Genomic DNA, 12500 nt, shown 5'->3' on the forward strand with positions numbered 1-12500 from the left:
AAATCTAAAATATAACATACATATACAGGGTGTTTCAAAAGATTCATAGTTTCGTTGTAGTTTTCACGATTTGAAAAAGAATATGAATTGAAACAAAAGCAAAGATAGTAATAATAATAATAATAATAATAATAATAATAATAATAATAATAATAATAATTAGTCGAATTAGTCTCGAAGGAGTTTATTGTAATCGTTCTATTTTTTTTTTTTTCTTTCTTTCTTTTTACATATTCGCTCAGAGACTTTTGAACAATCCTGTACACGGATTACGTTAAGGAGAGTGAAAGAGGGGATAGAAAAGGGAAATGGAAAGGTGGGGAAAAGAAAAAAAGAAAGAAAGAAAATTTTCCGTGAATACAAGGAGAAAGAAGTTTTAGTTTCTGCCATTATTCGCAAAAGTCGCGGCCATTAATGTGATGCACGAACGATTTTGTTATTGGTCAACCGTGAAAAACAATGTCACGCCTGAATCGTTCCAGATATATATATATATATATAGTATATTCAAGTTTCTTCCTATTTTATCATTTCTATCGTACGATTATACTGTAGTCAAGCTCATTAACATTTTTCTCTTAAAAAAAAAAAAAAAAAAAAAAAAAGTTATAAAATCGTTTTTAAAAAGTAAAACAAAAAACAAACAAACAAACAAACAAATAAGTAAATAATAAAATTATTAGAGTTTATTATATAGAATTATTATATCGTAGTATGTTCAAAAAGATATCGTAAGGCCTCAAAAAAAGGGCCAGCACTGTATACATCTGAAGGCCCCAAAAGTATTATAATATCGTAGTACATTGAAAAAAAGATCTTAAGGCCCACAAAAAAGTTTCAAGTTCGAGTCTCCTCGTAAGTCCCATTTTCTTTTCTTCCTCGTTTTTTTTTTTTTTTTTTTTTTTTTTATTTAAAAAGAAATAATGCAAGTGAATTCTTTTTACTTTAAAAAAAAAAAAAAAAAAAAAAAAATAATGCACATAAACGTGTAAACAATAGATGCAAGTGCATCATCATTATTATTTCCTTTTTTTATTTTTGTTATAAAAAAAAAAAAAAAAGAAAAGAATAATGCCCATGCACATGTAAACAGTAGATGCTGGAAGATTATTAATTTTTTTGTTTTTATATGAATGAAAAAAAAAGAAAAAAAGAAATATAATAATGCACGTGCACGTGCAAACAATAGATGCATCATCATAATCATCATCATCATCATCATCATTATCGTCATTATTATTTTTTGTCAATAATAAAAAAGAAAAGGCAAATAATAATACGAATGTCACAAATATATATTCAAACATTAAATGTAATTATTATTATTATTATTATTATTATTAAATATTTTTCTTTTTAGTAATCTAAAAAAGAAATAATAATAATAATAATAATAATAATAATAATAATAATAATAATGCACATAGACGTGCACAAAGTAAAATCTATATTTATATTTGTATAAACACGCATGTGTGCATACTGACACATACAAAACCCGTAGACTTTATTAAAAACGTTTTTCACGTCGGCTAAAGATATATATCGAAACCGATAGAGTTATCAAACGTTTTCTAATCTTATCGATGCCGTTCCCAATGTTATGAGACCCGTCGATGTTAAAGTCAGTCAGGTGCAGGTATTATAGTATATATGTAGTTTAACTTCTTGTTCATAAAACTATGTATGTCTTCATATGTATATATATACATATATGTATATGAATGTATGTATATATATATATATATATATAATTCTTTTCTTTTTTTTTCTTTTTTTTTTTTTTCAATTAATTAAGTGACAATGGAAAATAAAATGAATAGTTTCATCGATTTAAACGATTTCCTTGGTAAGATACCTTTTTCTTCATCTTTTCGTTCTTTTATCTTTCTAAAAAAAAAAAAAAAAAGAAAAAAATTAATTAATTAAAAAAAAAAAAGGGAAAATAAAAAAAAATAACTAGAAAAAAATTAATCTAGGGACTTTTTCTCTTCTGCATTTTTTTTTTTGCATCTTATTGTGCTTTCTAATCGTTGCAACAAATTGTATTTAAACAATATTTATATTATATGTGAATGTAATTAATTTACTAGATTAATTTTTTTGTTATTATTGTTATTTTTTTTTTTTTTTTTTTTTTTTTTTTTTACTAAATATTTAAACTACAATTTTAACAATAATATTAAACAATTTTGTATATTATTAATAATATAATATTTGTATTTATTATTTTGGATTAGAAAAAAAGAGAAAAAAGAAAAAAGAATCGATCGATAGGAGTGCGTAAGATTTTTTTACAAAGATTAGAAAAGACGATGTTAGAAAATCGTTATATATATATATATATGTAATAATAGATAAGACTATGGCGGCTTTAATAGATTAGAAATCTTAAGATATTGGAAAGTTTAGGAGATTAAATGAAGTTAATTGAAAGCGAATCGACATTTTGTTGATTTTTTTATAGAACCAAAAAAACGTCGTTTCCATCCACTAAGAGGATTGAGAAAAATTTTTCGAAGGAAGAGCCGTGGCCCGGCTGACGTACGTTTAGTATCCGCACCAGGTACGATCGGAAACGGGGAACGGGATAGTTCGGAATTGGCACGGATCCCGCGGGAAGATGTTACAATAAGACATCCTGCTGGAAGGGCCGAAGAAGCACGAAGTAGAAGTGCCAGCGAGCTATTAACAGACACCTGCGACCACGAGGGGTTTATTTTTTTTCTTATTTTTTTTTTTTTAATTTTGAATTTTTTTTTTTTTTTTTCTTTTTTTTTTTTTTTTTTTTTAGATATATAAATATTCATATTTATTATATATATTTTATATTAATATTTATTATATCTTTATTGTTTATTATTATATTTTCCTTCCCTTTTCATATATATATATATATATATATTTATTTATTTATATTAATATAATTTATATGTTTCTTATTTAATATATGAATATTTATACTAATATAATTTATATATTTATTATTTATTATTTATTATTAATTATTATATTTTTCTTTTATAAATATATATATATATATATAATTTTATATTAATATGATTTATATACGTTTATTATTTATTATATTATGTATATATTTATATTAATATAATTTGTATATATTTATTATTTATTATTTTATATATTTATATATATTTATTAATATTACAAAAGAATATTTAAATATTTATTTATCTTATTCCATTTCTTTTCTTTTTTTTTTCCTTTTTCTTTTTTTCTCTTTTTTTTTTCCAATTTTTCAAAACAAATTAATTTTCAAACGATTTCAATTAATTACATAAAAATTCTTTTCATATCCTGTTCGTAATGATTGAACGAGAAACTGATATTAATAATGATTTGCCAGTAGATGGTGGAGTGGAGCGGAGTGGGGTGGGGTGGGGTGGGTTGGAGTAAAGTGGGGTAGCTTGGTAATGAAGGGGTGGGAGTTTGTGCAATAGGGTAGATAAAGGTGATAGGAAGGAATAAAAAATAATCAGATCTAATAGAAAATAATCAGATCTAATTAAAGGAAAAAAAAAAAAAAATGATATTATTTAATTTCGTATAATTTAATTATACGAAAATATAATCACGTTTCTTGAAATATATTATTTGCAGCAGTAAAAGAAGTTCAATTTCTTCAATTACTTCGATTGGACTATCATCTCGAAGCTATAGATTGGTTACCCCGGTGAAGCCTCGAAGGTCCTTCAAGCAGTAAATATCTCGAATCGAAAAATTTTTTTTTTTTTATTAATCATTCGAAAAAAAAAAACAAAAAAAAAAGTAACAAAGCAGTTCTTTTTTTTTTTTTTTTTTTTAATTTTTTTTTTCTTTTTAATTTATTATATTTCATTGTCGTATAATGTCCTTTGAGAATTCGTCCTCGATCATTAATTCGTAATTGTACTTTGGTACACTAATCTCGTCCTTTCTTTTCTTTTCTTTTTTTTTTTTTTCTGTTTCCTTTGGAAATTTTGTTCCCAAAAAATTGAATTATTCGTTTTTCCCTTTCGTTTGTTTTATTCTTCCTTTTTGTTTTTATTATTTTTATTTCTTTGTCTCATTTTTATTACTGTCCTAGTGTCCTTCGAGAATTTGTCCTTGATCGTTTGAATCCAGACAATCTGATTGGTTGATACACTCTGATCTCTCGTTCTTCCTTTTTTTTTTATTATTATTATTATTATTATTTTTTTTTTTTCTTTTTTTATACTTAATTTCTTTTTATTCACATCTTTTCTTCTTCTTTTTTTTTGCATTTTCTAATTTTTTCCTTTTATTTTTCTCGATTTCTTTTTCTTTTTTATGTTTTTAATTTTTTTTTTCTTTTTCTTCTCTTTTTTTTTTTTTTTTTTTTTTTTTTGAATCACGTACAATCGTGTTGTCGTTGATATCGAATTCTAATAATGAAAAAGTTCTAATCGGACGAATTTCAAATTTTAATTCGCAATTATTGTATTTGTGCAAGTTCTTTTTTGTGTTCGTGTTCGTATGTGTGTGTGTCTGTCTGTCTGTATTTGGGCCTTATTAGATTTTGTTTGCTACGTGAAAATAAATTGTGCCTTTAGGACGGCATCGATCGATCTATCGATCGTGGTATTCGATTTCTAAGGGTCTTTTATTCTAATGTTACAACTGAGATCCCGGCCCCCCTTGACCTCGATTAGAACAGTAACATTTACATTCTCTTTTCTAACTATATTTCTAGAACTGGTTTTAATAGTATATCGATGAAGTTTTTTTTTCTTTTTCTTTTTTTTTTTTTTATTTTTTTTTGTCTAATGCAAAAGTTGTTCTGCTTTTCTATTTATTTATTTATTTTTTTGTATTTTCCTTTTTTTTTTCTTCTTCTTCTTTTTCTTCCCTCTTTTTTCTTTCTTTTCTTAATGAACTTTGCGCCGCCTCGAAAAAAATTTCTTTCTATGGTTTTTACTTGTTTAGTTGATTATGTAAAATTTAGAAAGATTGGATTAGATTTGTTTCCGGGAAAATATTTCGTTTGCCTTAATCCAAACTAGTTTTTAGAATCTTTTTTGTGTATTTGTTATTTTTCTTTTTTTTTTTTCTTTTTTTTTTTTTACTGTTTATTTTTTTTCTAATATCTACGCAATACGTAAATTTAGAACAAGTTAGAACGAATTTATTTCTGCAAAATTTACGAAATATTTGTTGAAATAATTGTATTCATTTTCGTGATATTTGTATATGTATATATGAATATTTTTTATTTGTTTTCTATTTGTTAAAAAAAAATTTTTTTTTTTTTTTTTTTAATTGATTTTGTATTAGGAAATATTTGTTCAGACAATTGAATGAATTTTCGAGATATTTGTACGTTTGTATTTTTTATTTTGTTTCCATTTTTTGGTTGTTTATTTTAGTTCCTTTTTTTTTTTTTTTTTTTTTCTAATGCCACGTAAATTTAGAAAGAAATTTTAGATTAGTCATCAGCATATTCCTATTAGCTATCGTAAATTTTGTCTAATTCATTGCAATTACCTAATGTTATTTCTAACACCATTGATTGCGTCACGAGTTACAAAAAGAAAAAAAGTAAATTAATAAATAAAAAAATAAAGATAAAAATAACGAAAAAAAAAAAAAAAAAATCATTTCATCAATTTTTTAAACGATTACAGTGCCGTTTGTATTTGTCGTTTTTGGAAAAATGTATTTTTTTATTTCTTTTTTTTTATATATTTTTCTTTTTTTCTCAGAAAACAAATTGTAATTTATCATTATTATTATTATTATTATTATTATTGTTATCGTTGTTGTTATTATTTTTATTGTTATTGTTGTTATTGTTGTTGTTGTCATTATTTCTAATTCATTATTATTTTTCAGTGTATTTCTAAGAAGAAATGGAACCGAAGATTCTTTCGTAAAATTACGAGGTGGTACAGGGAAATTGTCAGTATCTCACGACAGTGTTTTCCCAGGGGAGGTGCCAAATACTCGTCCTCTTTCCTCATTGGACAGTCTACCAGCCCTCGAGGTCAGTTCTCTTTTTTGATACGTTTAAAATTTGCAAATCAAAATTCTACGTCCAATCAATCACTTCGAGATAAAAGATTTATCGAATATATATATGTTTTTTTTTTTTTTTCTTTTTTTTTTTTTTTTTCAAAACAAAATATTTTACTCGAAATATATAAAATTTGAATCAAGAGATTAATCAAGAAATCCGATTAACGTTCGAAACATATTTAGATCTGCATTTAAATACGAGATTTGGATTTTAAAATTTTGAAAATTATCGATATCGATTATAATTATGATTAATAAATTTCTAATCTTCTAAAGATACATACGTTTAGGATTGATTTAGTATTTTGAATTATTTCGATCGTTAGATAATTTTTGAAGTTTTTTCTTTTTTTTTTTTTTTTTTTTTTTTAAAGCTGCGTTTAGAACTGACTTAGAAATTTTATATGTTGATTAGTGCGATCGTTAAAAATTCTTAAAAATTTTTCTATTACGCGTTTATTAGAAAAAAGTTTAGAAATATTAAATATCGAATTGATTTTCGTATTTCTAAGTTACGCTTAGAATTAATTTAGAAATTTTATATGAGATTAGCTTGGTTACGTAATCCTCGGTATCCATGGTATGTTTAGAATAAATTTAGAAATTGTAGATGGGATTAGTTTGTATGTAAACTCGAAAGCTTCTTTAAGGTATGTTTAGAATAAATTTAGATATTGCAAATACGATTAGTTTGTTTATATTGTCCTCGACGTCTAAGTTACGTTTAGGATAAATGTAGAAAATTTTAAACGAGATTATTTTGATTATATATAATCTTCAGGATCTAAGATATGTTTAGAATAAATTTAGATATATTATATAAGATTACTATGAATTATTTAATTTCTTAGTTTCTAAGTTATGTTTAATAGAACGAATTTATAGAAATTCTAGATGATATTAATTATGACTTTCTAAGGTATGTTTAGAGTAAATTTAGAAATTGTAGATACGCTTAGTTTTCTTTTTGTTTTTTTTTTTTTTTTTTTTATATTATCTCGAACATCTAAGGTATATTTGTTTAGAACAAACTTATATAAGTTTTAGATGAAATTAATGATGACTTTCTAAAGGTATGTTTAGAATAAATTTATAAATTATAAATGTTATTGGATTAGTTTATATGATATTGATCGTTTAAAATAGATTGAAATATTTTTAATTAAATCAATTTAATTTTATGAAATACTTAGATATGTTTTAGGATAAAATTTAAATAGTTTAGTTAATAACTTATACATAAAAACATATTATATATATATATATATATGTTTAGAATAAATTTAGAAAGCTTAGATAAAATTAATTCGATGGTATCAGGTTTTGAGATACGCATTGGAATGAATTTAGAAAGTTTTAATAAAAAAATTAATTTAATTTCACGAACTCCTATGGAGTTCCTATTATTTAGAATAAATTTAGAAAGTTTAGATGAAATTAATTTAGTTTTTTTTTTATATATAACGATCTTCATATATTTGAGATACGTTTGGTATAAATTAAAGAAGAAAATGAAAAAAAGAAAAAAGAAGTCATTTTAGAAGCGATTAGAATCAATTTGGGTATTAGAAAATTTTTAAATATGGAGAAGAGAAATATTTAGAAATATATATTTAGAATTTGTCGAAGAATATTAAGAAAAGACTATGATTATTATCATTGTCTAGCTCGATTTAGATACGGCCATTTAGTATATTCTAAGCACGTGCGAATCGAATTAAGACGGTTACACATGTCTTAGGATCGACTCGTGACTCGTCTTCTAATGTTCTATTCGCACGATTACACGATGACGAGATCCTATTTTACGTTCTAATCATTCTTACTTGTTGTTTACTTTTTAACAGCTATATCGATGAATTTAATTATAACTAATAGTGTCTATTCAATTTTTTTTTCTTCCTTCTTTTTTTTTTCTAATCAAATCACTTCCACGAATTGTTTACGTTTATTTTGCATCGTCATGATTAATAGGAGATTAGAATTTTTTTTGTTTTTCGTTCTTCCTTTCTTTTTTTCTAATCAAATCATATCATGGAATCATTTACATTTATTATTTGCAAATAATATTTATTATATATACTGTATTGTATAAAATTTGGCCCATTCAAAAAATATTTTTTGGGCCTACTAAAGAAAACTTTTGACCCATTTGAAAATGTTTGACTAAACCAAAAGAACTTTTGGCCCGCTTGAAAAAAAAAAAATATTAAACTCCAGTCAAGATAATTGGCCCATTCAAGAAAAATTTTTGGGCCCGTTCGAGAAAACTTTTGACTCATTTGAAAAATGTTTGGCCCCATCTTAGAAAATTTCTCAGGCCCACCCGAGGAAACATTTGACTCGCCTGAAAAAATATTGAACTACAGTCAAGATAACTGACCGACCCAAGAAAATTTTTGGGCCCGTTCGAGAATACTTTTGGCTCAATTAAAAAATCTCTGGCCCATTCGTGAGAACTAATTTTTTCCTATCATTGAAAATTTTAGTCCACTCGAGAAAACTTTTCATTCGTCTCCAATATTTTTGTTCCATTCAAGATAAAAATTTTGGGCCCGTATTAGACAATTTTAGCCCATCCAATGTCTCCACAATAATATCCACAAATATATCGTCATCGTTTCGTTTCGTTTCGTTTCGTTTCGTTTCGTTCTGATAATCGAGGAAAGTCACGAAATAAAGAATGTGTGTCTGTGTGGTGTTTATATATATAAGTACATCAAATATACATGTATACATACATATATACATATATATATATATATATATATATATATATATATATATATATATATATTTATATTTATTTATTCATTTCATTCACTTAACGTTTTCTTTGTTTCTACATATGTCTCCATATATATCTCTCTATCTCTTTCTTTCTTTTATTCCATATTATCCAACGCACACAGCGACGACAAGAGAGGAAAAGCAACGAGATCGAACACAAAGACTATGCACCGTACGTAGTACAAAGGCACAGGATATCCTTACGAGTAAGTTTTATCGTTTCTTTTAACATATTTTTTTTCCTTCTTTTTCTTTTTTTGTTACTTTTTTTTACTTTTTTTTCTCCCCCTCCCCAGCAATCCTCTCTCTTGTTAGGGGAAAAAGAAAAAATGCTCATTCGTTTATCTGTCAAACAATGTCGAAAAGTGTATTCATTTTTTTCTTATTTTATTTTAATCATTTGTTTGTTTGTTGTGTTATCGTTTGAGAATATTAAAAATTATTAATAAAATTATTAATAATTATTAACAATTCTTTATGAAAAATTTATCGATCGGATTCTCGAACGTTGCCATGTGTTTATTTTTTCTTTTCTTTTATATATATATATATATAGTTATAAAATTTGTATCAAATTTTTTTTCATTATATTTTTTTTTAACTTTGTTTAAATAATTAAGAAGAATGCATTCGACAGGTACTCGAGCAAATAAAAACGGTCATAGAGAATCGGAATCAGCAGCAACAACAATCATCGACAATTTCATCTGACAATTCAAATAATACATTGCAACAGGTGAGATATAATTGTTATTACTATTAATTGAATTAAAACAAAACAAAAAAAGAAAAAAGAAAGGAAGAAAAGAAAAGATAAGAAAATTTCTTTCATTTTTCTATACTTGAACGAACTTTCGCTTGGTAATATGTACAACGTTGTTCCGCGTGGACGTCATGTCATAACTCATCGTTAGAATTGTGTACGTTTGGATCTAATGATAGGCAGTATTATTATCATATATATACATATATACATATATATGTAAGTAAATATGTTAGAGAGCGTTAAAAGCGAAATGTAGAAACTTTCACCAACGAATCGAAAAGTCTAATATTGCTCGATTATTAATCTCTATATAATATCTCCCTTGGATTATTCATATTTCTTTTTTTTTTTTTTTTTTGTTTGTTATTTATCATAATAAATCTCAAATTACATACATTTTTGTTTCTTCTTTAAATTTCGTTTCTGCACCTTATATATATATATAATTTTTTTTATCATATTTATTCATGAAATATTTGTATCAAATTAATTTATATTCTTATCAGTTTATATTATAATATATACATTCTTATTTATTTATTTATTTATTTATTTTAATATTTTTAATTTTATTTCGTACACATTTTCTGTGCTTTAAAATTCCATCTCTCTCTCTCTCTCTCTCTCTTTATATTACATATATTTTTTTAATCTATGATATATATTTATTATATTATATTCAATATATATGTACATTTAATTTTATATATATATATATATATTTTCTTTTTTTTTATTTTTATATTTTTTAAAAACACGTGAATTATATACACATTATATATTTTATTGCATTTGATATATTTATTATTAATATTATAATTAAGAAGTTTCATACGATTTTTTTTTTTTTTTTTATGTAATATTCTCCCCTCCCAGGACTTGAACCTAATGAAAACTTTTGATATTATCAAAAATCAGATTTTGTATCTCGTGCTTTAAACCACTCACCTAAATCCCATCCCACGTGTTGCACGTCAATATATGATATTTATTGCAATTGATGCATGTCCTATAAGAATTGTTTAAATAATTTTTCATTTAATTTATTATATTTATTGCAATTGATGCATATATTATAAGAGTATTTTTAAATATTTTTATTTTTTATTTATCATATTTATTTCAAATAATTATTGCAATTCTTACATATAGTATAAGAATTTTTTTAAACAATTTTATTTTTTATTTATCATCATCGTCATCATCATCATCATCATCATTATTATTATTATTATTATTATTATTATTATTATTATTATTATTATTATTATTATTTTTAAATCATGTAAAAAGCATTATATTTTGCCTTACGATTTCAAAAAGAATTTTAACGATTGTCCATTCTACTTTTTATTTATTTATTTATTTATTTATTTAAATAATTAATTAATTAATTGATCATATTTGTATATATATAAATATTTATCAATGGATTAATATTTTTATTAAAGTAATCGATCATAAAGATGTACTTATTTAACTTTTATGTATATATGCATGCATGTTTATGCATATGCGTGTATGTGTGTGTGTGTGTGTATGTTTATGTGTGTATGCGTGCATATATATGCATGTGTGACATCAGAAATCCGTTTTTGCGTTTCAGACTGCTGGAGAACGTTATCAGCAGGAAACCACCGAGGTGAGATAACGCGATTATAACACTTTACCATTTATCTATTTATTCGTCATTTGTAATAAATGTCAGTCAGTAATAAATCGTCCATTAGAGAAGTAAGATCGCGTCGGTTTTTTTCGAAATTAAAGAATTTGTCGAGCAATATTTTCTTTTTTCGTCTCTCTTTTCTCCTTTTTTTTTCTTTTTTTTTTTTTTTTTTTGAAGTCTTCATTTTTCTTCACTAAATTTCATTGGTGATTCTATCTATTTTTTTTTCTTCTTTTTTTATTATATATAATATTAAAATTTTAATAATAATATTACGTATGTATATATATATGTATATGCGTGTAATAATAATAAATAATAAATAAACGAATATATATTATTATTAATAATAATAATAATAATAATAATAATAGTAATAATAATGATGATGATTATGATGATGATGATGGTGATGGTGACAATAATAATATACAAAAGCATATAATAATAAATTTCTTTTCTTTTTTCTTTTCTCTTTTTTTCTTTTTTGTATTTTTTTTTTTTTTTTGTATTTTTTTCTTTTGTTATACATAATAAATTATTTTATTACAATTGAGGTGTGAAAGTGATACGAAATGAGTAAGAGAGAGATAATTATCAATTGTTGGAGGAGCATCGTTAAGAGTACTTTGCGATTATCTAATTTTGCATCTAATCGTTCGAGAAAATTGATGGTAAGATTATCGAAAACGTTTTCGTTGTTTGTCTCTGCCTTTTTTTTTTCTTTTTCTTTTCTTTTTATTGTCTTTTTTTTAATCTTTTTTTAATTTTCTTTTTCTTTTTATTTATTTATTTATTTTTTTTCTTAGTATAATAATCATATATAGTCTTTTATTAAATCACATATAGAACGCAAAAAGAAACAAAAGAAAATTTTTATTTTTTCTTTTTCTCCTTTTTTTTTTTATTATTATTATTATCATTATTAATTTTTCTTTCTTTTGCAGAATCATTTTGGAAATTACGACAAACCTGATAGGGGTGCGAACGATGAGAGCCATATCAAAGTGAGTAAACAAATTTTAACAAACGAATTAATTAATTAATTAATTGATTAAATAATTAATTAATTATTTAATTAATAAATAAGAAAAGGCTGAGAACAATGAGGAAAACAAAAATGGAAAAAAAGGGTATAAACGAACAAACGTCATCGTCGAAAAAAATTAAAGAATCCCGCCTATTCACCCCCTACCCCTGCTACCCCCGAAAAAAGAAATTAACATAAAAGATCGTCGC

General features: G+C 24.0%; 1 protein-coding gene across 8 annotated transcripts in view; it reads left to right on the plus strand.

Annotated features, from left to right (window-relative positions):
• LOC124957436 (TNF receptor-associated factor family protein DDB_G0272098-like) overlaps window positions 1–12500 on the plus strand; it is a 75106-nt gene that overhangs the window by 38731 nt on the left and 23875 nt on the right. For 3 of the 8 annotated variants that reach the window (XM_047514503.1, XM_047514504.1, XM_047514506.1), the window contains 7 exons: window positions 2468–2714; window positions 3625–3723; window positions 5857–6007; window positions 8952–9035; window positions 9467–9565; window positions 11202–11237; window positions 12209–12268. In XM_047514503.1, the coding sequence (XP_047370459.1) occupies window positions 2468–2714; window positions 3625–3723; window positions 5857–6007; window positions 8952–9035; window positions 9467–9565; window positions 11202–11237; window positions 12209–12268 (776 nt within the window). Of the gene's footprint in view, window positions 1–1786; window positions 1850–2467; window positions 2715–3624; window positions 3724–5856; window positions 6008–8951; window positions 9036–9466; window positions 9566–11201; window positions 11238–12208; window positions 12269–12500 lie in introns of those variants that run through there. The other 5 variants (XM_047514511.1, XM_047514507.1, XM_047514508.1 and 2 more) reach the window with 5 other exon arrangements.

This window comes from Vespa velutina, chromosome 25, assembly GCF_912470025.1.
Source record: "Vespa velutina chromosome 25, iVesVel2.1, whole genome shotgun sequence".
Lineage (NCBI taxonomy): Eukaryota > Metazoa > Arthropoda > Insecta > Hymenoptera > Vespidae > Vespa > Vespa velutina.